The sequence below is a fragment of the Malurus melanocephalus genome, unplaced genomic scaffold (genome assembly GCF_030028575.1).
Source record: "Malurus melanocephalus ecotype Western Australia unplaced genomic scaffold, MMel_1.1 scaffold_174, whole genome shotgun sequence".
Classification (NCBI taxonomy): Eukaryota; Metazoa; Chordata; class Aves; order Passeriformes; family Maluridae; genus Malurus; species Malurus melanocephalus.
The window spans coordinates 451,198-478,994 of record NW_026623406.1 but is presented as its reverse complement, the minus strand read 5'-3'; the positions used below and the strand labels follow the sequence as shown (position 1 = coordinate 478,994).

The 27,797-nt window shown below is 48.9% G+C and overlaps 4 protein-coding genes across 9 annotated transcripts in view; 3 read left to right on the top strand and 1 right to left on the bottom strand.

Moving 5' to 3' along the window:
* Window positions 1-126, bottom strand: part of ZMYM3 (zinc finger MYM-type containing 3) — a 32,185-nt gene extending 32,059 nt beyond the window's left edge. For both annotated transcript variants that reach the window (XM_057372589.1, XM_057372591.1), the window contains exon 1: window positions 62-126. The gene's annotated coding sequence lies outside the window, so the exon portion shown is untranslated. The remainder of the gene's footprint in view (window positions 1-61) is intronic.
* Window positions 1-27,797, top strand: part of LOC130577336 (rho-related GTP-binding protein RhoG-like) — a 123,205-nt gene that overhangs the window by 82,943 nt on the left and 12,465 nt on the right. The gene's annotated exons all lie outside the window — the stretch shown is intronic.
* On the top strand, window positions 84-15,156 carry NONO (non-POU domain containing octamer binding). 5 transcript variants are annotated; one of them, XM_057372599.1, is made up of 11 exons: window positions 84-139; window positions 1,724-1,847; window positions 4,477-4,670; window positions 5,665-5,966; window positions 7,971-8,066; window positions 8,929-9,125; window positions 9,877-9,961; window positions 11,006-11,108; window positions 12,434-12,476; window positions 12,808-12,917; window positions 14,127-15,156. In XM_057372599.1, the coding sequence occupies exons 2-11, from the start codon at window positions 1,733-1,735 to the stop codon at window positions 14,262-14,264; spliced, it is 1,383 nt and encodes a 460-aa protein (XP_057228582.1). In that variant the 5' UTR covers window positions 84-139; window positions 1,724-1,732; the 3' UTR covers window positions 14,265-15,156. The 5 variants fall into 5 exon arrangements, with proteins under 5 accessions (XP_057228582.1, XP_057228581.1, XP_057228579.1 ...); XM_057372598.1 differs by having other exon boundaries at window positions 4,450-4,670; XM_057372596.1 differs by having other exon boundaries at window positions 1,724-1,892.
* Window positions 21,025-26,906, top strand: ITGB1BP2 (integrin subunit beta 1 binding protein 2). The gene is made up of 11 exons (XM_057372601.1): window positions 21,025-21,141; window positions 21,344-21,393; window positions 21,492-21,548; window positions 21,833-21,981; window positions 22,119-22,231; window positions 22,481-22,539; window positions 23,373-23,443; window positions 23,679-23,781; window positions 25,107-25,226; window positions 25,662-25,724; window positions 26,476-26,906. Exons 1-11 carry the CDS (start codon window positions 21,078-21,080, stop codon window positions 26,740-26,742), a joined length of 1,116 nt encoding a protein of 371 aa, XP_057228584.1. The 5' UTR covers window positions 21,025-21,077; the 3' UTR covers window positions 26,743-26,906.

Genomic DNA, 27,797 nt, shown 5'->3' with positions numbered 1-27,797 from the left:
CGGCCCCAGCCCCGCTGCCGTCCCGGGGRGCCCGTCCCGGCCACGCCGCCACGGCCTCTACCTGCACGCGGCGGGACCCACCCGGCCGAGCCCGGGCGCCGCCACCGCCTCCCCGAAGCTGGAGCGTCTCCCCGGGGCGGTGAGTGACAGCGCGGCCGGGCGGGGCTTCTGCGGGGGCCCGGGACGCGGCACCGCCCCCAAGAGGGACCGCCCGGGCCGGCGCCCCCCACTCCCGGCACCGCCTTCACCYGGGATCCCCCTCCCCTGCCCGGGCWGCGATCCGGCGCCACCGCGCACAGAGCGGGGTGCCCTTCCCCAGGCATGACAGCGCCCCCCCGGCCTCGCCGCCCGCAGCACCCCTGCCCCTGCCCGCCTCCATCCGTGCCCCCCGCGCTGCTCCGCCCAACCAGGCTTGGCCCCCCAATCCTCGTGGGCCCCCTTGCCGCCGGGACCCGGGCCCCTTCCATCTCAGCGAGGCAGCATCGAGCTCTTGGCCGCCCCGCACCCCAGGGTGCTCTTCCATCGTTCCCACCCCCGGGAACTGCCGTTTCGCAGCCCGCGGGCACACAGGGGCGCCGGGGCTGAGCGTGGGCGGGAACCCGGGTGCASAGCCGGGAGCGGGCGGCGGAGCTGGGGGAAAGCGGGCACTCCGCACGGGCTGTGAGCCGCCCGGGGAACGATGAGCCGCGGGTACGCGGCACCTGCACCGGTGAGGCGGCGGGAAGCGAAAGGGTTTAATTTGCAAGGCGATGAAACGAAACCCGCCCGAGGCAGGATACGGCCGCGCTCCCGGAGCGCCCGGTGCGTTCCCACGGGCAGGGCACGGCGAGACCCTTCTGCCGAGCCGAACCGAGCCGCCTTCCTGCCCGYAGCGGGGCAGCAAAGGGGACGGAGTCCGGAGGACGAGGGGGAGCCCGCGACTGAGGGGGCAAGGAGAGGGCATAAGGCTCCAGGAGGGCACCTGGAGGAGACCRGAGCGGCACACGCCRGCCCTTCAGCGCTACCCGGGCTCTGGTGCTCACTGGCCGGGGCAGAGAAGCCGCCCGCGGCGCTGCCCCCATACCGTCCCAGCCGCACGTCGGGGGGCGCGGCGGGGCAGCGCACGTTCGGCGCCGCTGCTGGCCCTTTAAAAGCGCGCGGCCCCCGYGCACGACCACCGCGCCTGCGCGCCGCGCGAGGGGCTGCTCGCGGCGCTCCCTTTGTCCCCCGCTCGCCTCTCACCCAAGCTTTGTGCCCGCCGTCGTGATTGGCAGCGCGCGCGGCCGCCYCGTCGACCAATCGGATTCACGCACGGCCGGCTGGTCCCGCCTCACAGTRGCAGCGGTTGTGAGTGATGGCGGGTTTGGCCAATTAGCGGCGCGGCAGCGGGCGGCGGATGGCCAATAGGAGCTCAGGGAGAGGGGCGCCGTGTTAGGGTGCGCGAGTTCCGGCCGCGCGCTCTCCTCTCAGGGCCGCCGCGGTCCTGGTGCCYGTGTCCGCCCTGCTGTCTGTGTCCGGGGCCGTTTCCTGTCCCGGTGTCCGTGTCCCTGTCCGGTGTTGCCGCCAGGTGAGGCCGCGGGGGGGGCAGGGTCGCGGCTCGGCCCGTTCCGTCGCCGCCGGGACTGTGCCGGGGCCCGGCGCGGCCTGCGCGGCCCGGCCCGCCCCGCCCCTGCACGCGGGGTCGGCGGGAGCCACCCGGGAGCGAGCTCCGGGCCCCTTCCGACCGTGCGTATGTTGCTTCTAGGTGGGGAAGATGCAGGGCAACAAAGGTTTCAACATGGAGAAGCAGAACCACGCTCCGCGGAAGCAGCACCAGCAGCACCCGCCGCCGTCCATCCCTGCGAACGGGCAGCAGGCCAACAGCCAGAGTGAGTCCCGGGCCCGTCGCGGGGGCCCGCCCGGCCCCGCTCTGGGTAGGCGCTGAGCGACCGCTTCGGTGCAGCGGGAAACCTCGGGTTAGCCGCGGCCCTCGGGGGTGCAACAGGTCTCGGCAGGAACAAAAGGAACCCGGTTTTCCAAGTTAAAACAATCAATCTAAGCAGGCTGCAGCATCTCCTGCTATATCAGTTTTTCCCCTTGTTGGAAACCGTGGTTAGAATTGCGCCTGGGTTGTATTTGTGGGTTTTCTCTCGGTTTAGCTCAGTCCGCTTGAAGGCGTGTGCTTGTAAGTTTCTTGTGTTCGTAAATTTTTTGCGTTCCCAAAACTGGGCAGTGATATAGGGGTTCCTTCCTARTCTCAGAATCTCCGGAAAAGACCATATAGAATTTGGAAGTCACGGTGTTTTTGACGGTGTGTCTAAAAACCTTACAAGTACAGCGAGGTCTGTTTCCCATTGTCTGGTTCCTGTTTTTTTCCCTGGGCCTAACAGATGGCTTCTCAATACAGGTTTGCTTAGGAAACTAGAACTTAAAACGCTTGATTACTAGAGCAATTACTAGATTACTAGAAAAGTGAGTTTGTGCTCGGTAAAGATTACGTTGTAAGAACGACGTTACAGCAATCTGTAGGCACCCCTTAAGACTGAATTTTTTAATAATGAGGAASCAGGAGATACCTGGCTTTACTTAATATTTCAGCATTTAAGTGTTAGTTGACATTGATGAAAGGCGTTRTGCTCCAGCGGGTTTCCGGGTTTTGCTGGTCAGTGCAGACTGGCGCTCCAGAGCGGSTGTTCCTGAGCTGGGACGGGAAGCGTTAATGACTTCAGGGCCCTGAACTGATCTAACCTGATAGTTTAGAAGTAGGTCGGTGAGACATCGCCGTTAGCATTTTTTTTGGGGGGAAAAGTACTTCAGCTTTATTAAATGTGGAATTTTTAAAAAATTTTGAACACTTTGGCTATTCAAAACAAAAATATGTAAAAGTTACCTGTTCACTTTGTGTGATTCATTGAGTGGGTTTTTTATGTCAAAGATACTGGGCTGGTAAAAATCCTGCGTGTTTTTATTAGATGGTCATGTTGAACAGGCTCTCTATCAGTTTTCAGACAATAACAAAGGTGGTAGAGCAGTCGTTTCCAGTCAGGTTGAAAACAGTAACAGTACAGCTGTACTGGGAAATTCCCACGGGCATCAGCTCATAGTGAGTGACTGTGTCTCACTTAGGATCTCCTTAGGCAGAACAGTGGTACTCTGTGTACTACTGAGTGTAACTCTGTTCCAGCTACCTCCTGTTGTATCCACAGGCCTTGCAGTTGATCCCCAAATACTCATGGTAATGCTGTGAATGAGGCAAAACATTTAATTTCTGCACCTTTGCTGTGTGAGGCAGTTAATTTACTCCCAGTTCTCTAGGTACACKCTCAGCTTGGTATTTTAGTGTTAGCCATGGAGGTGTGCCTACTCTCATAAAAAGGTTGTCCTTGCAGTGTCTTGCATGCATTGTCTTTGCACGGGCAGTCTTTCTTATTTAGTGCTTTGCTTTGTAGCTGGAATCAAGCCACTCACGTTCATAGTTTGTTTCATATCTGTGACCRTGACTTGTGTCCTCTGCAAAGCAAAGGAGTTGCTTTCTGTGCCTTGTAGTCCTGTGTGATAAAGTTCCATGCGTGTTTAAGAAAAAGGGGCATGGGAAGATAAAGTGAGGCTAAATCCACCCCTGTGTCTGGCACATTACACAGTTTTAAGAATCATGCTGGACTGTTGCAGAATTAAGGGTTAAAAATTGTATATGCATGTGGGGAWTTGAGAATGTTACTATTTGTGTTTCTCTTGAATATCTCAGAAAACATTTTAACCTTRGTCTTGATCYTAGASGTCTTTCCCAACTTTAAAAATCCCTTTTAGGATAACTTACTGAATAGTGATTTTTTGGTAAATTATCTCGTACTTTTTGTGATGTGTCAACTATATGGCTGGTTTATGGGGTAGTTTTGGTTTTGGGTTTTTTGCCCCACTGTTTTCACTATTCCAGCCTTCTCTTCAGCTTGAAACCCCATACTCTGGGACCCATCTCACAGAGTGACAGCTACCTGAAATATTATTTGTCTGGAAAAAAAATCCTTTTATTTTCTTATTTTTCTAGATATCTGGAGTAGTTTTGGGGTATTTTTGAGTAAAAATCTGTTTTCTGACTATTTTGTGGCTTTTTTTTTCTGTAATTATTCGTGTTGTAATAGCAAAATCCTGCATTGCGACTACAGTTGATTTTTTTGTGGGACAATTATCTTGACCAGATCTCAAAAAGTTTGAGTGAAATATCTCATGTTATTTCACGCTGCTGTGTGTTGTCTTCTTCAGTTCTAGACTGTCATTCACTGGTATTAATGAGCACTGAGTTTCAAGCACTGAGGTTCAATTTTCTTTTAAAAAAAGAAAAAGGAGGGTCATATTGAAATAAAACTCCCTTGTTGCTGGAGAGATGGCTGGAGAGGTTTAAGACCAAAGTGAACGAATGGTGTTACTTGTATTATCCTGTGTCTCTGTGGTCACTGTGATGAAACCTAATAAAATTTATCCCCCCAACTGTAGAGCAGCTGTGTACCTTATTCCCCTCAGATGAAGGCCTGACTATTGACCTGAAGAATTTCCGGAAACCYGGTGAAAAGACCTTCACCCAAAGAAGCCGCCTCTTTGTGGGGAATCTGCCCCCAGATATTACAGAGGAAGAGATGAGAAAGTTGTTTGAGAAGTATGGCAAGGCAGGGGAAGTCTTCATACACAAGGACAAAGGCTTTGGTTTTATCAGGCTGGTGAGTGACTTGGCACCTGTGGGTTTTTTTTWATGCTGATGGCTCACCCTGGAGCAGCATTGCTAATTGAAAGCAGTAGATGTTCAGTTGTTTTGCTGATTAAACCTCCCAATGATCTTAGTAACGTGGAATATGGGATTAGCTTCCAAGTGGTTTGTTTAGAGTTTATGAAAAGAAATGTGAATTTGGGCAGCTTGTGGCAGGAGTTATGAGAGATCTGATAAAGTTATTCTGAAATCAGCTGATGGAAAGCAGGAAAAACCCCACATGAATATAATGCTRTTATAGACAAAGTGTACTTCTCTATTTCTGGAATATGTAATTCTTGTGGGCATAGTTCATCATGCAGTGTTCCTGGAGTGATTAATGCTCTTGAGGTAGGGGATCGCTAGATGATCATGTTGAAGTGTGTCTAGAAGGGGGATAGCTACCACCATAGAGTGGTTCTTAGATTTCAGTGCCTCATGCACCCCCTTTCTGAAAGCTCTGAGGTGAGTGGATGAGGTTTCCACACCCACATCTAGGTTGCTTTTCTGTAGTGCTTGGTAGTGACTTAAATGAGTGGAAAGGTGTGAAAGTGGCATAGAAGATCTTTCATGGTTTGCCATAGTATCAGCATTTCCTTATCAGTCTTGGTTAGTAGTTGAATCTTGATTTATTTTTTTTAAATTTATCTATTTTTTTTTTTAAGTGCTTTGTAGCCTTAATTATGTGTGATAATGATAATTGCATTGTTTCCTTAGTTCATACTGGCTGTTGGACTAAATTTACGTATTTGTTATATGTTTTTCACTTTCTCCACCCCCAAACKCTGCCTGTACAGTCACTGATGATAAGGAATAGCTATGGTTTTTTGGCACACTTCTTCCCAGGCTGTGGGAGAATCATTTGTTTCTCTCTGAAGTACTTGTTAAAGAGAAATAAGCTCGTGTTTTGTGACCAGCTAATTCCATGTCTCACTGGGAATTCTAATGATGGCTGTTTTTATCTGCAGGAGACTCGCACTCTGGCAGAGATTGCCAAGGTTGAACTGGACAACATGCCTCTCCGTGGGAAGCAGCTCCGAGTGCGCTTTGCCTGCCACAGCGCCTCACTGACAGTCAGAAACCTGCCTCAGTTTGTGTCCAATGAGCTCCTGGAGGAAGCCTTCTCGGTGTTTGGCCAGGTGGAAAGGGCTGTGGTTATTGTGGATGACAGAGGACGATCCTCTGGGAAAGGCATTGTGGAGTTCTCAGGGAAGCCTGCTGCTAGGAAAGCGCTGGATAGATGTAGTGATGGGTCTTTCCTGCTAACTACGTAAGTGTGGACAGTGAGAGGTGCTCTGCTGGCATGTGCAAGTTGGGTGGCATTGGCTGATGAWCACTGGTTTTTAACACCACAGTGGGAAAGATGGGGCAAAAGATGTTAGGGGATTGGCCTGGAGAGAACTTTACTTAGTTTTGTTCCAACAAGAGACAGTCTGTGCTGATGCTCAGGTCTGAAAACTTTCTTCTGGGAAGCTGCTAGTGGGGTAAGTGCATATAACTTTCAAATAAACTCTCTCTCCATAAAACAACCTTAAAGCAATTAAAGCAGCCTTTAAGAACAGGACCTCTTTCAGAGATCATCCATATAATTTGTTTGAAAACAAGGCTCAAGTGTTTTAACTAAAGGGGAGAGTTTTGAGATGAGATTCCACTTGGCAGCATGCACTGCTGAGATGCCTCAAATAGATTGGATTGTCTGAAGTTTTCACCATTATAAATGGTTTTCCCTGTGTTTTAATGTAATAAAACAGAAAAGCATGTTCTTTCATCATTATGTGAACTTGCTCAAGCAAGTRACCAGTTCTAGTTGCATTCCACAGTACGGTTTGTTGCTCAGTTAAGAGGTAGCCATTTCTGATCTCCTAGAAAAAACAAAATWAATGTATTTTGTATTATGCTCCTAGAATTTGTTACTAGAGCACTTCCTGAAATGGGGCTGGCTATATTGCTCTTTTTTTAAGTTTGGTGCTTCTCATYTCCTGTGGATCTGCATGGCACAGCTGTACACCAGCACATTCAGTTGTAAAAAACATGTTTTGCTTATTTCTTTTTTGGTACCTGATTTTTTTTTCCTCCCTGAGACTTCTTGAGCGTAACCAGCAYAGTGAGTAGTGCTCTACAGGAGGATTACTCTTCGGGTGCTTTTGCTGATTCAGTAGTCTATACCTGAAAGAACCCTGAAAACAGATTTTTAAAAGTGATMGTGGAGAACTAATCATTATCAATGCATAACTGAGGTTAACATTYGGTCTCCTTATAATAATCAGTACATTAGATTCTGATATCTAGGACCACAAACAAGTCTTTTGTTCATTTCTAGTTATGGTTTGGTTTTGACTAAACTTGTTCTGGTTTGTCATAGTTCAAGATAGAAAAGCTGGATAAACTGTTTCAAATTAGTCTTATTTTCTAACATGAACCATTAGTAATGGAATATACCACATTAAAGAGAAAATCTGTATTATGGATCCTCAGCTGAGGAAGGGGTTTTTAGCCACCCATTTCTGCTGCAGCCTGGGTACACCTTGCCGCTTGGAGAATCATCTCATTTCCCCAACCCTGGCACATGGGACTGAGGAGCTCATGGGAAGCTGGGATGCTGCTCTGTGCTGAGGATGAGCAGTGTTAGTGCTGTGAGAGAGAGAGAGCTAATTCAGAGACCAGGTCCATACCTTCTTCTGATGCAGAAGCCAGGAAGAGAGAAGTGCACATCTGCAGTGTCTGTTATGAAGCGCACCAGTGGATTCCCTGGGGAGTGGGAATTCAGACCAAGGGCCCAGTGGACCTTCCTAGAGCACTGTTGCCAAGCAACAGTAGCACATGGTGSCTTCACCAGGAGAGTATGGCTGGATGGTACAGGCTGCAGCCTCCAGTGAGGAGTGGTGTAGTGGCTTTTTACTTTAGACAGCCATAAAAAGGCACAGATGGACTYGTGCCACTCTAGAGACAAGACTTCATGCTGAGTAGATCCTACTGGAGCATATCAGGATTCCAGTTAAGCTGTTAATTTGAACCAGTAACTACAAATATTCTTTCAGTACAATTTTGWTTTGGATTAAACAAGGATTTTGATTAACAATTCCAATCCTATTCTAGAAAAAATGAAAAGAGTGATCCAAGTGATTTCTGGTTTCACTTTAGTTGAGATTCCCAACCGCACTGAGTTTCTTTGAGCAGTGCTGAAAGCAGTGCAAGTTCAGGCTTACTACATGTGCTTCCCAAAACTCGGTCTGTTTCTTAATTTTTTTGAAAGCACCTCATCTTTTCTTTACAGATTCCCTCGTCCTGTTACTGTGGAGCCCATGGATCAGTATGATGATGAGGAGGGTCTACCAGAGAAACTAGTCATCAAAAACCAGCAATATCACAAGTATGTGCCTGGCATGCAACAGGAGATGAGAGTGGCTGTGGGCTAGTCCACAGTCTTAGAAGGGTGGCTCATCAGTGCTCATCAGGTCCTCCTTTTTTCCATAAATGTGACCTGACTTTGAAGAATTGCATACACTGTTCTCTTGCCATGATTGCTGAAAGGATACAGTGGTTTTGAATCCACACTGCTGGATAAGTCTGGCAGCCTTTGCATATTTTATATAAGTCCATTTCAGTTGTTGGAATAAAAAAYTAGGTCAATTTGAGATAACACAGATAACATGAGATTCCCTGGGAAGTATTACAGAAAGTTTACATAAGAAACACTTGAACTCACAATAGAAATTTAAGGAATTACGTGACTAGCATTAGGAGATTGCAGAGCTATCCAGGTRTAAGACTACAGTCTTACAAGGCTTCCCAGTATAAGAAAGAATCCTGTGATCTGAGCAGTTGGCATTAACAAGCCACATGAGCTCGTGAATTTTTCAAGTAAGGAAGATGAGAGCTTTAAGAGGTGGGATTAGGACTAGTCCTGTGCTGCAGGTGCAGAGTTAAAATAATGTGCACATTTGGGCAATGTTTGTTTCTGGAGTGCATCTGTCCATAAGATGTGCAGCAGGAGCAAAGGCTGTTGCTTTCAAGGGTATTTGTAAATCTCTTCTCACAGAATCTCTTGGTGTCTTACGAAAGCAGTGCCATTGCGTGTTATGGAGGAGGACAGTTCCCATGCAGGAATAAGATGATTCCTGAGCAGGCATAGCTAACTCTTAAAAGGGTCTGCTATTGCAATTGATACACAAATTGAGTTTTCTTGGTTCCTCCTTGCTCTCCTGAAGCATTCACTAGSTCTTGTTTGACAGGGAGCGTGAGCAGCCTCCTCGGTTTGCACAGCCTGGCAGCTTTGAATATGAATATGCCATGCGTTGGAAGGCTTTGATAGAAATGGAGAAGCAGCAGCAGGAACAAGTAGATCGCAACATCAAGGAGGCTCGAGAGAAGCTGGAAATGGAAATGGAAGCAGCTCGCCATGAGCACCAAGTGATGCTCATGCGGCAAGGTACCAGTCAGAGATAAATACAGGGTGGGAACAGAGCCCTGCATCATCCAGGGGTGGGTGGCTCAGTAGAGACTGGCTAGAGCCCGCTGACGGTGTACTTGCTTGTCTTGCAACCAAGCATGGTAGAAGCAAATAAATGGAATCCTAGAATCATTTAATTGGAAAAGATCAGCAAGTTCAACCATTAACCTCCTTTGCGGTACTTGTAGTGCAGTAAAGTCTCCTTGAACCTTTTCTCCAGGGTGAGCCCCCTCAGCTCCTCAGACTTGTGCTCCAGACCCTTCCCCAGCTCCGTTTCCTGCTCTGGACATGCTCCAGCCTTTCGGAGTTTTTCTTGTTATGAGGGGCACAGGATTTGATGAGTGGCCTCAGCAGTGTCCAGTCAGGGGGACAGTCACTTTCCTGGTCCTGCTGCCACACCATGGCTGGTACAGAGCAGGTGCCATTGGCCCCTTGCCCACCTGGGCATACTCTGGCTCATGTTCACTGCTGTTGACCAGCACTCCCAGGGCCTTTACCACCAGACACTTTCCAGCTCTTCTGCCCCAGCCTGGGAGCTGCAAGGGGCTCTTGTGACCCAAGGGCAGGACTCGGCACTGAACCTAGTTGGACCTAACATGGAGAGATGTTACTGTATTGGTGGAGGCTCTGTTACCTTTTTCTCTTGTGCATTATGGTCCTAGTTCAGCAATTGGTAAGAGGTGCCATGGGAGATGAGATTGATTGTGTTTCTTACTGTTGTCTTATACAGATTTAATGAGACGCCAGGAAGAACTGAGGAGAATGGAGGAATTGCATAACCAGGAAGTACAAAAACGTAAACAGTTGGAACTCAGGTAAGGGGATAGGTTGTGAAACGCTGTGAATCCACAGTGGAATAAAACACCACTGCGCCTAATTGTTCGGTCTGACACTTTAATTACTATCTAAAGCGTTGCTTTGGGCCTTTTTGTTCATAGGGAGAGTGTACAGGTTGTTTAAGATAGAAAAGTTAAGAGTTTCTTCCATTGATTAGTATTTGCTTCTTCACAGTTCTGTGTCTCAGTTAAGCTCCTTTATTGAGGCAGATAGAAAAATCAGAATCTGTGCAGTGATTTAGTGTCTTCAGTGCTGCAGATTGGGAAATCCCATTCCAGCAGCTCTATTTTCATTTGAGAGGTAACTTAGTCTCAGAGATTTTTCTCTCCATGGTAACACTTGTCTCAGAGGTCATTTTGAGAAGCTCCAGGAAGATTACTAGACTATTTGTGTAATAGAAGGGGCTTGAGAGCTGTCAGGCTTGATGCACGATATTGTGTGTAGTGAGCATGCATTTGGGTGCTGCTGTGTACATAGAATAATGTAGGTTGGAGAAGACTTCTAAGATCAGTGAGTCCAACTGTCAATCCRACACTGCCGAGCCCACCATGTTCCTAAGCACCACAATGACACATCCTTTAAATCTTCACCTGGAATGGTGACTCCACCACTTTCTAGTAGCCTGTTCCCATGCTTTGTGACCATTCTGGTGAAGAARTTTTCCCTGATACCCAATCTAAATTTTCCCTGGTGCAACTTGAGGCCTTGCCTCTTGTCCCGTCACTTGTTACCTGGGAGAAGAGACTGACTCCCACATGGTTCCACCTCCTGTCAAGGAATTCTAGAGAGTGAGAAGGTCCCCCTGCAAGCCTCCTTTTCTGCAGGCTGTGTCCCCCCCAGCTACTCTCCATGAGACACACACACATGTAGGCTCATGGTGGGCTTTTTTTTAAAATTCACTCCTTAAGACTGAAGGTGTTGGAAGTGTAAGTTTCAATCAAGATCCATGAGGCAGCACTGCAACACAGTGGTGCAGTTGGTTGGTGTATGTTGTACTGAGTATCCTTGGACCTTTATTACAGGCAAGAGGAGGAACGCAGGCGCCGTGAGGAGGAAATGAGAAGGCAGCAAGAAGAGATGATGAGACGCCAGCAGGAAGGCTTTAAAGGGAATTTTGCTGATGCGGTATGAGTACTTCTCCATTTCCATTACATCTTACGCTCACAGTAGATTCTTCCACAGCACAGCTTTCTGTGAATTCTTAACGTGGTTGGAGGAGTRTACATCTGTAGTGCATTCTACCCTAAATTACTGATTCCCTCCAATCTTARCACAGTTTAGTCTGGAAACTATAATTACTGCAGTTCTGATCCACTGCTCTTCATGTAGGACCCTCGGTAGCTCTCTTGCTGTACAGAAAAATGTATGCTGACTAATTTTATTCTAACAGCAACACACATGCTGTCCTGAAGCACTGCAGCAGAACCCTGTTATGATTATATGACTGGCTGTATCCCTAGCCTGCAGTTTGTCTTAGTCATAATGAAATGATTCCAATTTGAGGCACTGCTGCAGGCGTGGTATATGCTAGTACTTAAAAGTCAGTTGGTCAAGTATTTTTTGGTAGTGTAACATGTGGTAACTTGCCTTTTAATAACAGTATCTCTAGTTCTATAGAGAAATGCCTTGCAATTTGTTTCCAGTCCCAGYCACTTTCTGTTGTGGAGGCAGCTGTAGTGCTGTTCAGGTGGTGTAATGGCATTGATGCAGCTGGGGGGCTAGTGTTTAATGCTTGAAAACTTKGCCCGTAGGCAAAATAGCTAAATACATGTGAAACCCAAAGGKCCAAGAGTACAACTGAGCCAAATGTGAATATATTCTGCTTGTGCAGCAGAAATCCTGATTCTTCTAAATAATACTGCCTTCATATAAATAATGGCACTGAAACTACAGATGAAGTGAAACCTGTCCTCATTTTCCACTGTGAAAAAAGTAGTGGCCTCACTGAAGTGGAGGTGCTCCTGGTTTTGCAGTGAAAGATGTCTGTGATGGGTGTTTCTGATGCTTGGTTAATAAAAGAGAAATTGAGCTCACTAAATGGTATTTTAATGCAAGTGACCCAGTACTGTGTCTTTATGTAAGCTTGAATTCCTTTCAACAGGAAAAGCTTCTTAGCTGTGCTGAGAGTATAGCAAAACTAATTCTGTCTAATGTGTTACTACTGCTCAGCACATCTTTCCATCAAGATATCTTTGGTAAAGTCTGCATGTGCAGCTGCTGGATGTTTTATTAAAATTTTGAAAAACAATCTTTTAGAATGAGATTTTAAATAAGACTTGTTCATTCAGCAGCTATCATGTGAAAGTTGCTCCTGTCTTTCATTGAAATTTATCCTGGGAATTACTTTCGTACACATTTTTCAGYAGTAAATCCTCAGAACTCATTGAATTTTTATAATTACATTTTTTAAAAGCCTGATTATCAGYTGAAATGAATGTCTGTCTTTCCAGAGGGAGCCACCAGATATGCGAATGGGACAGATGGGTATGGGAGGTAAGAGTATTCTTTGTTCCTGTGCATGTTCATTTCCTTTCTTACAAAATCTGCACTTTTTTTTTTCAGTAATCTCATTTTATTGGCTTCTTATTTAGAAACTCAGTCAAAATAATCTCCTAGTTTAGTAAGAGGAAGTATTCATGTGACAGGAAACATAATACACTGTAAAGCAAGATCAGTTTGTCTTGGCCTAGTAGTGCAAAGGTGTTTAATAAACTGGGACTCTGTCCCTGCATGGAGCAGTATTTTGTGGCTCTGGGGCAATGAGCAGACCCCAGTCACTGTGTGTATGCATGTGCCAGGACTATTCCTCAGTTTCCTTTTCCAGGTACTATTGGCATGAACAATAGAGGAGCTATGGGTGGTACCAATGTCCCAGCTCCTGCACCACCTGCTGCTGGTCCTGGAGCTATGATACCTGACGGAGCYATGGGCATGGTAATGTATCTCCATCTGCTTTTTGTACACACCTTTAAAAAGCACACTGTTGTTTCCAGTATGAATCACTAGCTGCTGAAGTTGGAGCTTCTTTGTCTACCCAGACCCGTTGCTTCACTCCTATTGAACTCTTTAGAAGTGAATCTTGCCATGATACCAGCTGATACAATTTTCAGGAGATTGAGCCAAGTCTAATAACTTCTTAATTTACTGCCAAAACAGCTAGTGCTAAAATGCTTKTTAGAAAGATCTTAGCATAACATATGGTTATTTTTTAATGACCTGATGGGAGCACTTTGTTAAATTGAGAGTTTTTTGAGAGTAGATTCTTGCAGGCATAAAGCCAARCTTTCAGGAATGTTCTGTTCATCACCAGTTCTGCAAACAGTTACCTCCTGTGTTCATAGGCTAGAATGACTTCAGCTAATTTGCTTAGGAGGACAAGAGCAAAGAATCTGTGGAGGTTATGCTTATTTGTTTGACTTCTAAAATTTTTATATTTGATTTAGTTTTAAGCTTTGCTGCAGGGCATTGCAATAGACTATGGCTTTTTTGGCATTTGCCATTCCTCTCTGTCACACAGAGGGTTGGTCCTCCCACAGTATCAACACTTCCAGTCACCAGCAGAAGCAGCAGCAGTCACAGTAAAGTTTGTTCTGAGAGTTCATCTTCCTTCAGTGGTTTTTATGATCTGGTCAAATAAACAGTTTTTATGCACACCTTCCTACTCAAACTTCTTGCTCTGTCGTGACTGCTTTGTYGCAGGTATTTTTTTGTCATAAAGAACAGTTTTATTTGTCTAAAAGCTTTTCTGCCTACATGGTAGGGACAGGAAAGCAGCTGAGGTTAAACAAATGTGCACTACATAAGGAAATTATGTAGGGGGAAGATGAAGCCAGGAATGGAAAGGGAAGGTGAGTTCAGATGGCTCACCTGCTCCATAGCAGGGCACTGGTCTGTGAGATTGTGCAGACTGTCCCAGTATGCCTTACTACAGGTTGTGTGGGGAGAGGGACTTWGTTTTCCAATGGTCCTGTCAGTCCAGATTTGGGACTAAAAGGATGGTTTTGGTGGGGTGAATGTTTATAGCGAGGTCAGCTGGAATTGTGTAATCATGGTAGAATTTGAATCAACTCAAATGGCTTTTAACTGCTCTTTGTTCTTCCTTGTTTTAATTCCTGCATCTTCTGCACTTGTCCTCATTCCAAGACTCCACCACCACCTCCAGACCGCTTCGGCCAGGGTGGAGCCATGGAAGGCCTTGGAGCGATGGGAGGGACTCCACCTGCCTTCAACAGAGGAAATCCAGGGGGGGATTTTGGCCCTAACAAGCGTCGCAGATATTAACAGGATTAAGCTATCCCCTGTACACGCCCCAAAGAAAGAAATCTTGGCAGGCCACASAGGGTTCAACTTGGGGGGGAGGGGGCCATTTTAAAAATAGTTAATTAGGGCCTGTTTTGGTAAAGCCACTCTAGGACAAGGGGAGTACAGTCTGACTGGTAAAGGTTTTAGAAAATTTCATGTGGTGCATTCCTAATTTCAAAGTGAAAAATGGATTCTGGGAGGCTGCCGTGGTTGTTCAGTAACGGTAAAATCTTGCAAGGACCCTAATGCCTTGACCATTCCAGGTTTCCTATTTGCAGCTGAAATCATGAGACTTAATTAGAGAAAATTTCAGTATGTCTTGGCATTTTTTTAGTGTASCGTACCTTGCTTAAGAGCACAGGGAAGTCTCTGGAGAACTAGGGCAGCATTTGGGTACTTTGCAGCTCCCATGATTTTGTAAATTTATATAGCTTCAAATGATCCGTCATGTAGTGAATTGGGGGAGACTTTATGTTTGTTTCTTTTTCTTTTTTTTTCCCCTCCTAACTTGTTACTCTTTTTACCTGGACCATTTGTTTCTTTGAAGTAGTTGACAGTTGTGCAGCCTGAATGGCTGGGAGGTCCTTGTTTGGATGGATTTTTTTGATAAYGTGTTGTATCTCTTTATTTTTACTGGTAGTAAAGTACAATCTATTGGATAAAGATACTGTATCTCATGCTGAAGATTTAACTGAAACAAATGTTTGTATAATCCTAACCTTGCCTGTCTTTTGTGTAGAAGTACTACAAGATTTTTCATTTAGTGTAAACTGTTTGAACACAAACTGTAATTGTCCCACTAAAAAGTTTGAGTTTGTCTGAGGAATGTTAAAGGAATGCATTATTATTAAAGTGGATTTTAAGCCTTTTTTATCTGGTGTCTTGCCTCTTCTGTTTTTTTAGTACAAATGTGTATGTGTGGATTGAATTTCATGAAGCTTCAGGTTATGGCAAGAAAGATGTTCTTGCATWGCTCTGTGAAGAGGGTGTTCAACCYCTGAGAATTTTCTARRTTTTCCTTCTCACAGAACAAGTTTTATTTSTGTGTTAAAATGAGACCTTCAGCAGGTTGGAATACAATAAGGGAACTCCTGACACACCTGGGATGTGTCTGTTGTGGATGCAAGACTTGTCCATGTGTTGCTGGGAACCTGGAGCTCAATTCCTGTATTGGGTGCAGAGGACAGAGTTKCCTCAGGCTGGGATGTTCCCAGAACTCTTGTGCTGGGATTGGAAGGAGAGGACTCACTGGTAACTCTTGATGGCAGCAGGAATGCTTTATCTTGTGTAATACACAAGGGAATCTGTAGAGACAAGAGCCTTCTGTGACATAGGTTCCCACACTGAATCTCCAGAGTTGAGGCTGTGGAGGGGGAAGCTTAGAAATAAATATAGGTGGGAAAGGGAGTAGGGAGAAAGTGTTACAGCCTGAAAGCATACGAAGGTGCCCTGAAGAATTGTGAAATCATGGGAAAGATGAAAACAGTTTGAGATGCCTAATGTTACCAAAGCAAAAACCTTAAATTAGGGTGTGATCCTGTAGGTACTCTTTAGGCCGGGAAATATTAAACAATCCCTCTGGAGCCTTGATTGGTTTACCCTGTCTTCAGCTGAGTTTTAATTAACCTGGAAGAGAGGCTGCAACTGATGCTCTTTGTTTCCACATTTGAAAGGMTCAGCAGCTGGCTTGCTGAGATGATATGGTATCTGATGGTGATTATCAGGTTGATTGTGAAGTCTGAAGAGTTAGGTGATGTTTTTCATCTGGCTCAGKTGCTAGGACAGGTCACTGTTGCAAAATCTCAAATGAATAAGATTGGTGATTAGTTTTTCTGTTGCCCTGTGGAGAGGAAGGATCTGTTCTTGTGGCTTGTGGGTGAAATGAGGCTGGTAGGCTTTCCCTGGTGCCATGGCTTTTTGGTAAGGACATTATTTAATTCTGTACTGTGAAATACTAGGAGAGGAAACTATGAAGTTGCACCCAGGTACCTGTATTATCTCCTTCATCTGTCCCTTGGTCATCTGGCTTGTGGGTTAGTGGGCAGTCCAAGGAGAAATTGTTGTCCTAGGGAAACAGCAGAGCTCAGATGTTCAGCATCACTCTGCTGCTGCCTCAGTCCTGAGCAAGTATAAGATAAGAATTGATCTGGTTACTGCCTTTCCCTGGGAAAAAAGGGGATGTAAAAATCACGGGGAAGGAGGAATTTAGCACTGCTGAAAGCCCATCTAACACAATTTTAAATAACTAAATTAAAGATCCAGYAACAGCAAAGGAAGCAAATGAAAACTAAACTCTGGTGTGAATGCTAGAGGTAGCTATTCYTAATTTGCTTTAAAGGAGACTGAAAACCTGTGACTGAGTAAGGAAATTGTAAAGCAAACCATTAAGATTTTTCAGAGCCATGTGTCAGGGACAGACTGTAGTGCAGAAGCATTCACAGCTGGGCAGAGCAAGCAAGGCTGCCTCACTCCACAGCTACTCTGCTCTGCTGAAGCACTTTGGGTTTTGGTGTTGGTGTTGCTGCCTGTTTGAGGTAGCRAGTGCAGCTCCCGAGGCTGGGCTGTGCACAGCACTGTTGTGATGTGCTGAGGGTTCAGCCACTGTGCACAAGAGAGTGCTTTCCTCTGTTACGCTTTTCCAGAGGGCTGGCTGTTATGTAAATGCAGACTGAAATATTTTGGCTCTTCTGAAGAGAAACCCTTGCCTTTTGCTGTCATGTTTGATCAGCTGGTTTAAAATACAGTTCTCCAGTATCAGTTCATATCACACCAAGGACTGATGAGCAATTTGGTTCTCACCATTTTGCACTTAGTTTTGAACCCCCATCATTTGTGAACTTCAGAAGTTACAACTTGTGCTTTATGCAGCTTCCTCTTCAACAGTAGTGACTGCATTTGCAGGAATCAAAGATAAAGCAGAAAAATCCAGCTGGTACGTGGATAATTTTGTCATATCAAAGCAGTAGACAAACTTTTTTTTTTGGCACAGTGCATCTCACTAGCAGCTGTARTTTATCACAGAAAGCTACAAGTGCTGGCATGTGCTAAACTGCTTCTCCAGTGAGCTACCTTTGGGGGCTGAAAGAAGGATGATGTGATTTTCTGTGGCCTTGCTGAAAGGAGCCATCATTCTCTCTTCTGTTGGTCGTGACTTGGGTACCCGGCACCAGATGTAAGCAAAAAGAGAGGATAAAAGCAAGGAGCTTAGCCAGGCACAGCACTGGTTTTGGGACACTTTCTCTCACTACAGTTTGGCCACTCTGCTCTSAGCCCACAGTGACCTAGATTTAAGGCAACAGGACCCTTGAAAATCTAAAAAACCCCACACTGTGCCCGTTCAGGATATTTCAGACAGCTGGTTTTGGTTCAGGATGCCACCTAATGACAAGAAAAATGAATATTAGGAGTAGACTGAGCTCTTCTTTTTGGACTGTTCCAATTGAGGACTGAAGTGCACTTTCTGATGAGGAATATTGTATGTTTTTTCTGAGTGAGCACCAGAGCGAAAGAACTCTAAAAGAAGCAGCTCAGCTCCAAAGAAATTTAATTATCTCTCCTGAATTATCACTGTTAGAACTACAGGGAGAAAACCCTTATCAGTGAGGTAGCGTGTTCCAGTTTGAAGGTATAATTGTTTGGTGAGACTGAAGTTCTGTAATAACCCAAGCTGCAGAAGAACAGTGGTTTTGAATGGAGAGATGAAGATTGCCCATATCCCCATTTCTGGTAGTTTTCTGTTCTTTTTCAAACCTGTTCCCTGAACTGTTGAGTACAAGCAGTGGAGACCCCTTGGACAGGTGATACATAATTCTTTACCAGTGCTATCTGAAGAATTGCTCAGCACATGGTCTTCTGAGAAAGATTTTTATTTCCCAARTAAGTAAAACATTAATCCTGCCTGTTGTAATATGTTTGTCAGGGATTTCCCATCACCTAACCAGCCTTTTGTATGGAGGAATTACTCTGTGCTTTAGAAACGCAGTGCCTTTCTGCTACCCTGGCTCCAAAAGGCATCCTGAATGACTGAAGGGTTGGGGTGAGCTGGGTGCCTTTCCCTGGAGGTATCCAGCATATTCTCCCCAGCACCCTTTAGGGCTGTTTTACGCTGCCCCTGACTGCTCAAGGGCAAACACATAAGCTGGGTTTGAGAATCGTTTGTTCTCTTTTTTTTCTGCTTCCTTTTTTGTTTTGTTGTATGTGAAATGAAGTGTACCTAAAGCAAACAGGCTCTATTTTTAATTAGCACCTGGGAGCTCAATTCCTGTCTCAGGTGCAGAGTACAGAGTTGCCTCAGCCCCCATGGATTCCTGGTGTTTATCTCCGCAATGTGTGTCAGCCACACCATCCTGTTGAGGTGTGCAGGGTAACCTGAGCTCCATATTCTCACTGGCATGGGGACWGTGACAGCTGCAGCCTTGCTGACAGCTCGTGGAAAGAACAGGGAGATCTGAAACACTATAGCTCTGCTCAGCCCCCAGGACTGCAAATTCCCCCATCACAGGCCTCTGCCCAGCTTCCTGGGTCCCCAGTGATCCTACTCACCTAAGCAGAGGCTCTGGATGCCAACAGCAGGGTTTTACCCACCCTTGGGACTGTTGGGTCAGTTGTGTCCTGAGGCAGTGCAGTGATTTGAAGCCACATGGCTCATGCTGGTGTGACAAGATCCCAAATGCCCTCACGTTTCCCTCCCAGCTTTTGGGTGGATGGAGGTTTGTACACAGGTGACCCAGGTATAAAGAGGTGTGACAGTGATACATGTCCTCCTCTGCAGCAGGGCTGGCTCCTTGCTGAGGAGCTGACAGGGAAAAGCCTGATGCTGCTGGCTCAGGCACTTCCAGTGAGCTGGAGGTGAGGAACCAGGGCAGTGTGAAATAATCTGGAGTCATCTGCCTGGTAAACTCCARAACTCTGGCAAGAGTTCATCCTAACTCAGAAATCTGGAGATCCCCTTGGGATGACAGGATTCTTCAGGCTGCTGTAGAGGGTTTAAGTAGGTTAAACAATCAATAGAGGACAGGGTTGGGATTGCATCAGCCACAGCAAACCCTGTGTTCCCTTCCTGAGSAGACCCCCTGGGCATCTGCCTGTGGGATTTGCCCTTTGTACTGTCTGATAGTGCCAAGGACTGATATCAACCCTGGTTCCTGAACAGAAATGGTCCCCAGATGCTGTGTGCTCCTGGAGGTGAGGGCAGCACCCAGGAAACAGCTGTCTCTGCAAACAGGAACAGCWCAAAGAAAATATTTGATTTAGATGCTTGTAGGAACTAAGTAAAACCTTTGATCTCAGGAGGGTTTCCTGTTTGTAGGGGGAAACTCTTAGGTCCCAGAATGGGAGCAGAGGATCTGAGCAAACCTCTTCTGAACATGGGGCCCAAGTAACATTTTGTACTCTTCTGTGATTACAATGACCTTCCAGGGAACAATTTTCATCCCTGATGACAAGGGCAGATAGGTGTGAGTCTGTGTGTGCATCCTTCCCTGTCCCTTTCCACAATCTCTGCTGGGCAATGTGGTTTGTCCTAAGATAAGATGATAACACTGGGAGGGTTTTGCAGGAGGAATGCACTGAATGCTCGCATGATTAATGTACTCCAGAGATGGGGGAGCTGCGGTGTTTGTGATTGACTGTGGTGCACATTGACCTGCAAAAGTGTATAAAATGCTGCTGGAGCCTGGGCCAGCCATGCAAACTGCTCTCCCAAGGTCACAGGCAGSTTCTGGGTGGTGTTTGTCACCCCTGCCCTTCTTGGGGACACCTGCAGGGTACATCCAGCCAGAACACAAGGAACACAGAGAAAACTCACTTTTGGAGGAGTGAAAAACAGGAACATCTGGTCAAATACAGAGATCAAATCCTAAAATAGCTCTAAAGGTGCTTTATTGCTTTGTAACTGTGATTTCTGCAAGGCCAAAGACTGTAAATCTATATATTTCTTTTCAAACCTGCCAATATTATAATCCTTGAGACACAGACTGTAACCTAAACCTGAGACTAAGAGGACTGATCCACACCAGGACTTCTCTGAGAAGTTTAGAAAGTGAGTGGACCTCACTGAAGCTTGTGACTCAATGGGAGTCACCTGTATACACCRTATTTTGTAATAGATGGTAGAGTTATTATTTAGATACTGCACTGGCAATATCTTAAAACTGTATTAGCAATAAATCTAATCATAACCACCCACGTTATCACTGTGTCCTACTTCCCACGCCTGGCAAAGACCCTTTCCTTGACCACTCCATTACTCCTGGGCTGCACAAAAACCATCATCAAAGGATGTCTTGGCCACATGCACAGCCTTGCTCTGCTGGTGCCTCTGTTTAGGAGGTGGTGGTGCCTTCTGTGCCCGGGTGGGAATTCCTTTCAGTTTCCGGGGTCTTTCAGCTGCTTCTGTAAATGCTACAGAGGCTGAGTGTGGTTGGAGAAGAGGAGTCTGGTGTGTGCGCTCCGGGGTGGTGCCGATGCCTCGGTGCCGATGCCGGCGGGATGGGACAGGACCTCTGCACACCCCGGGCGTGGGGCCACCCYGCAGTGACCATTCCCTCTGCTGGGCACAGGGCCAGCACCGAAATGCCTGTGGAGATAACACAGGCGCCATCAGCTGCTCTGTCCATCTTTAGCCGRGGCTCCGGTTACAGCCACCTCCCACTGCCGCCTCCAAAGATAGGCAAAGCCACCGCCCGGCGCCCGGGCTGCGAACGGTGGGGAAACAGGAGGGATCGAGGGCAGGGATGAGACTGATGGGATTTCTGTGGAAAGAGTGAAGGACACTGCGAGTACTTCCGAGCTATGGCGTTGCTGTGCTACAACAAGGGCTGCGGGCAGAGGTTTGATCCCGAGCACAACGCCGAGGGTGAGTGGGTTCGTGTGCCTTGCAGCAGAGGGAATGGGAATGTGTGCTGCTTTCCCAGAGTGTGGCCTCAGCTGCCGAGCTGGCAAGCCCAGAGCAGGCAGCCCATATGGCAGGAGCTGGCTTTGGAACTGCTGGCTGTCACAGGTGGCTCGTGGGCAGGACTGCCTCTCCTGAACGCTTTTGCCTGGTTTTCCCTTTTCAGATTCCTGCCTGTATCACCCAGGTGTCCCCATTTTCCACGATGCCCTAAAGGTGAGTGTGGCAGGAGCTGGGGCTGCAGCTGCAGGGAGTGACCTTGTGCCCAGCAGCATTCCCCACACCTGACCAGACTGTCATGTCCTGCTGTCTAGGGCTGGTCTTGTTGCAAGAAGCGCACCACGGACTTCTCTGAGTTCCTCTCTATAAAGGTGAGTGACCTGCCAACCCCAGTGTACCCACCGTTCCTCCATCCCCTCCTCCTGGCCCCTGCCCGGTCCTGTCACATCCCTGTCCTGTGTCAGGGATGTCCCTTTGGCCCTGCCAGCCAAGATTTGCTGTCTGCCTCCAAACAAGGGTGCTGCTCCCAAGGGCAGGGTCGGAGCCCACCTCTGCAGGACACTGAGCCATCACAGCATGGAAACACACAGGGTTYGGGAGCAGCCAGCAGGTTGAGGAGGACAAAGTGGTAATCAGGCTTGTCTCTGCTGCTCAGGGATGCACAAAGGGGTTCCACAGCAAGGAGAAGCCCCCTGAGCCTTCCAGCCAAGAGAAGACCTCAGATGAGCCGAAGGACAAACCAGTGAAGGAGATCATTGTCCAAGGACCAAAATCAGCTGAGAAAATGCTGCGGGAAAGACCAAGGTGAGATGGGCTCAGCTGACAGTGTTGCTCTACTGTGTGACTTCTGTGAGTGTCCTGCCCTGCTGCTTCCTCAGGAGAGGCAATGACACTTAAATTGCAGAAAAACCCACTCAGCCTTTGCTGCTGCTGTTCCCCAGCTCCGATGAGCCGAGACAACTGCTGCCAATTAAGGTATCCAGGTCGCTGGAGCAAGCACTGGAGAAACTGAACCTGAACTCCAAGGAYGAGACACTCGAGAGCAGTTGCCCAGGTAGGAACGAGCTGAGGGATGGCAGTGGGGGTTGCACATGGGCACATGGGCTGAGGGTTGCAGTGGGGGCAAGTTCAGCACAGGTTTTGCGTGACAGGCTCAGTGCAGCCAGTGTGTGTTGCATGTTCAGCCAACTGCACAGCTGCATTTGGGAGGCACACTGGGATGGTCTGTGCTCAGCTGGGGAGCAGGATTTGGGGGCAGGCATGGGCAGCRCGTGTCCTGGGTGATGCTGTGTTGCTCTCACAGGTGAGGAGGCTGCTGAGGTGACAGCTGGCACCAGGTGCAAGAACGCAGCCTGCAAGGCGGTGAGTACCTGGCAGGGTCCATCTCTGCCCAGCCTGGGCCTTGTGGCCAGGAGCATCACAGATGCAGGGCAGGGTGTCAGGCAGGTGGAAGGTATTGTCATTCTGCCCTGAGAGCAGCCATCTCTGTCACCTCCCAGCCACATTCCTGCAAAAGGCTTCCAGATTGGTGCATTTGTGTTTCACTGCTGCTGMTCGCTTGCAGTGAAATACAGCACATATTCAGGATTGGACACACAGGCAAAATGCACGTGGAAYAATTCCCACCTGTGCTGAACTGATGCAGCACAGCCCACTTTTTCTCTCACCCGAGGCAGAGCACTGCCTGCYTTGAGGGTGAGTGGGAGGAATTGAGCTGGGGCAGGGCCAGCATGCTTGGAAAGCTGCAGCGAGGGAGCAGGCAGGGAGCAAAAGGCAGGGGGTAGATGAGGACATGAGGCTGACATGCTCTGGGAAGGAGGGGAAAGGACAGGATGGACAAACGTCATCCTGCAACTCAGAGCAAGTTTTTGTGGTGTCCAAACTTGCCCACAGCCCTGGGCTGGGACCAGGCTGTGTTTGGGAGAAGGATACAGAAGGGTTGCTGACAGGGTAGCAGGGGTGACACTGTGGTCCCAGCAAGGCCAGGGTGGCTGCCCTGCCAGCAGGGAGCAGGGACAAGTGCTGGGCTGCTGGCTGGGCACAGTCCCAGAGTAAGCCTTCRGTGGTGCTGGACCTGGCAAAAGGGTGATGTTGAGCACCGTGCTGTGCCCTCTGCACGGGTGGATGCCTGGCTCTACCATGTCATCCTGTGCCAGAGGCACACACAGAGCTTTCCTCTGCTTCTCTCTCCGCAGATCTATCAGGGCCCAGAGAGCAACGCAGAGGTTTGTACGTTTCATCCTGGCGTCCCTGTCTTCCATGAGGGGTAAGAAACCACCCTTTACTAGAGATCAAACAGACCCTGCAGGGGCTGAAAATGCTGCACTRCAAGGCTGTGTGGCCTCAGCAGCACGGCCACTACAGCTGTGGGTGACACCCCCCAAGGGGATGGTGGGCAGGGGGAGCTCTTGGTTATGAGCCCCTCTCCCCTCCCACCCTGCTGTGGTGCCCTCTCCTGCTCCTGGGTGCCCTCCCCACTAAGGTCACCCTGCTCTCCTCAGGATGAAGTACTGGAGCTGCTGTAGAATCAAAACCACAGATTTCAGTGCCTTCATGGACCAGCCRGGCTGCAGCCGTGGGTGTCACTGCTGGACAGAAAAGAAGGTGAGGGGGCTCTCAGCTATGGCAAYTCACATGAGCAACTGGCATTATTGGCATTTGAGGAGTGCTCCTCCCTTGCTCTGCATTCACACGGGTTTCTGTATTTAATTGCCTTAATATTCCTAATTACTGGCAGGTGACTGCACAGGGTTTGAATGCCTAATCTTCACTCTTCTGCCCTTTAAAATGCTGCTCTGCATTCATAAGATRTGTCAGCTCACAGCCAACGGGCAGATGTGCAAAAGGAAGCTGAACAAGGCAGGACCTGGCCCTGGACACAGCATACCCAGCACTGCAGGCTGCCACATAGGGACAGGTGGCTGAGCATAGGAAAAGCCCTTAAAAAAGCCCCCAAAAGCTTTGACAGATAACTGCAGATAACAGAATGTGGGTYTAATGAAGCTTTCCCTCTGCAGCTGCTTCTCAGGAGGGATTTCATCCACATACCAGCATTGTGTTGTGGCAGGGCAGAGGGGAGAAGATCCCAATTCTCAATACTGTGTGTGTAAGTTTCCCCAGGAAAGTTCTTGACTGGGAACAGTTCCTGGGCTGGGAAGGTTGCACCAAAGCAGCCCAGGATAACCCCAAAAGTGCAGTGTGCTCCTCTGAGTCAGCACTGCTCCCAGCAACCCTCTCTGARCCCAATCTGTTCTTTGTCCTGGAGYAGAAAACATATCCTGAATGTAAAGGAAGCTGCACTGCAGGAACTGTGATGTTGTGATGCAGATGTTTTGTGCTAATTATCACCTAAGTCTGGAGCCAGGATACCTCCTGGAGCATTCTTTGGCTGGCAGTGTGGAGGGCTGCAAAGGATCTGTCTCCTGGTGATGCTCATGAGCCTGGTGGAGACACAGGCCTATCAGTGCCTGTGGTGTTGACAAGGAGGAGAAAGGTGAAATGTGGCAAATTGGAGCTCATCTGACTCCAAAATTTAGCATGGTGGCATCATCCATATTCAGCAACAGCCCCTGCATTGCACTCCAGRCTGAGTTTCCTGACTGTGCACAGCGCTTAAGAGCTTGGGCATAAGGACTCTGGAACAAGAAAGGGATGTCTCTAACCTTAACATGTCCTGGAGCAACCCCAAGCACAGCACAGATGTCCCATGTTGCTTGGGACAGCATGGCAGGAGCTGCCCACCTTTGCATGAGCCATSTCCCCTCAAAAACCTGCACAAAAGGCAGGGTTTGTTCTTGCTTGACTGATGGCAACCTCAACAAGGCAGCACAAAGGAGATGTGCAGGGGAGCATCATCTCTCTCCTAATCCCCTCTGTTTGGGTGGTGCCTGAGCCCCAGCTGTACCCTGATGGCTTCCTCTCCTCGGCAGGACAAGAAGGCGGTGCTGTGCCGGCAGGACTGGCACCAAACTGGCAGCCAGGTGGTGGTGACAGTCTATGCCAAGAACCCCCTGCCTGCCCTCAGCACTGTGAAGGCCAACCGCACCATGGTGAGTGGGGTGGGGAGGTTCAATCTCATGGCACCACCTGATTTTGGAGGGCCARGAGCCAGCTGGGTGCCTGGTGCTCTCTGATGGCCTGTGGTCTGTGACCAGCCCTCTGGTCTGGGCTGGCATTGCCAGCCTGTGGTCCTGAGCTGRGAGCCCAGAGGCTTCACTGCTGCAGCAGCATCTGCCCAGCAGCTCTGGCTTTCAGCCTCAACGGGTGACTTTGCTGGCCTTGAATCCCTTGAGCTGTGACAGAGGTGAACCTGTCATGCTCTGAAAGAGTCAAATGTGGCCAGGTGCTGTGGGGATCACCAGACCATTGCACTGGAGCCAGGGTGTGGGATGCTATATGGTGCTGAAAGGCAGCTGCACTGTCTGGRGGAAGTGCTCTGGAAGTGCTGTGCCACCCTCTCAGATAATTTTCCATTGATCTTTCAGCTTGAGGCTCATGTCGTCTTTGAAGGGAATAAGATTTTCAGGGCAGAACTGGAGCTCTGGGGGGTAAGATCCTATTTACCTTTATTTCCCTGTTCCAGCATTCTGCATGGGGTTGGGCTGCAGTGCTGTGAGGCAGCCTGTGCTCTTCATCCTGGGCTGGGCTGCCCAGGCTCCTCCGTGAGTCTCTGCTGTCTCTGCTAGGAAATGCCTTMGGGTTTGTGAGGAGGCTGAGGGGGCTGCACTGGTTCAATCCTGGGCTAAGATGAGAGCTGGAGGTCACCACCAGCTCTATAAGTAATTCTGGGTTTGGTCCCAGACTGCCCCAAATGTTCTTTGGCCCAGCAGGTCCCTGTCTGCCCCTGCAATCCTGCTGTGAGTGGTGGGCAGGCCACAGTCTGAGCARATGAGACACTGATTTTTCAGCTGCTTGCTGGCTGGGGAGGAGAAGCAAGGCTCAGGAATTTGCATGTGCATTTCTTATCAGTATTTCTGGTGCGTGCTGCTGTGGCTGCAGGCAGCAGAGAGCTGACAGGTGCRGGTACGGCTGTGTCTCAGCACAGCTCGCTGCTGGGAGAGGCTGTGCGGCAGCTGCGGTGTGGCTGCAGCAAGCTGAGCTCTCCTGAGCTCCCCTGAGCTCTGTACCAGCACTGTGGTGCTGCTCAGATGGAACAAAGTGAGCTGAGCTCAGCTGCAGCCCAGGTCTTTCCTAGCACGGGAGATTTCTCCTCTGGCAGGGCTTTGGCAGTAAGGGGAAGGCTGAGCTTTGCYGCCTGCCCTCCCCTGCCAGGCTCACTGCTCCTTTCCCTCTCTCCAGACCATCGACATCGACAAGAGCTTTGTGAGCATGGTCCCAGCCAAGGTGGAGATCACGCTTTGCAAAGCCAGCCCTGGCTCCTGGGCCAGGCTGGAGCTGCCCCAGAGCAAGCTGCAGCCCTGCGGTGAGCAAGAGAAGGAAGCTGCAAACACGGAGGAGCCTGGGGCTGTGCAGGATGAGGACTCTGATGACAGCTTGAGCTGGTCCGAGGAGGAAGATGAAGAGTTGGAGATGGGAACACCAGATATGACAACACCRAGTCACTGACAGTCAAGTGCTTCAGCAGCTGAGCAGTGCTGGTTCCTGAGCTGCTGGGCACCTCCAGAGGAGCAGACCTAGCCCAGAACCGTGTGCAGGCTGCAGCACGGCCTCTTCCCGGTCAGAAGAGACAATCAATAAACACCCAGAGCAAAGGTTGTACTCTGAAATCCGTGACGRGCGCTTAAGAAACATCAGCGGGCCAGACCCTGCCTTCTGTCACTYCCTCTCCTGCGCCTGGCTGGGGCAGGACAACAGGAGCAGTCCCGGTGTCTGCACCTTCRGTGTCCCTGGCGACTGGAGTGTTCAGAGCCCAGCACCCTGCCTGACCCTGACATTTCTGGGGTGGTCCCAGCTCTCCCCGCCAATTCTGGGGGTGCTGAGCTGAGTGTAACCCCCTTGTCCCCTCCCTCGCCCGGCACTGGGGAAGCCGGGCCCTGCGGTTCTTTGTCGGGAGGTGGTGACTGCGGACACGGGAATGTCACCGGTACCGCCACGTCCAGGGGAGCCCTGGCGTCCCGTGCAAAGCCCCTTACAGGCGTGAGAGCGGCCGGGGGAGCGGCGGGCGATGCCGARCGCGGCCCGGGCAGGCGCAGCTGCGGAGGCGGGGGATCTCCGCTGGGTAACGCGGCACAACGGGGGCGGAGGGCGGCGCACGCCACGGACGGGGRCATTCACCCGTGTAAAAAAACCCAACCATCTTCTGCCGCAGAGCCGCTTCCTTGTACAGTCTTGCGTAGAGAAAGCAAAAGCTATCACTCAATTTTGCCGTTCTTTCGTTTGCCTAACATTATCTTTGTTAAGAATRTTGTGTCCTTTTTAAGGGTATATATTTATGGCTGTACACACAGACACGCGTGCGTGTTTCTGCTAACGGGTATTGAAGTGAATCAACTGAGAAATCGTCCCAAACCAGACCAAACCCCCTCGCTCAGATTATATTCGGACAACGCATAATTACAAAATAATGAATTAAGCATCAGCAACATCTTGGTGCCGGGAAGCGGGGCGGATGGCGGGGTTGTATGGGAACATCGGGGCGGGCCGAGCGGAGCGGAGAGGAG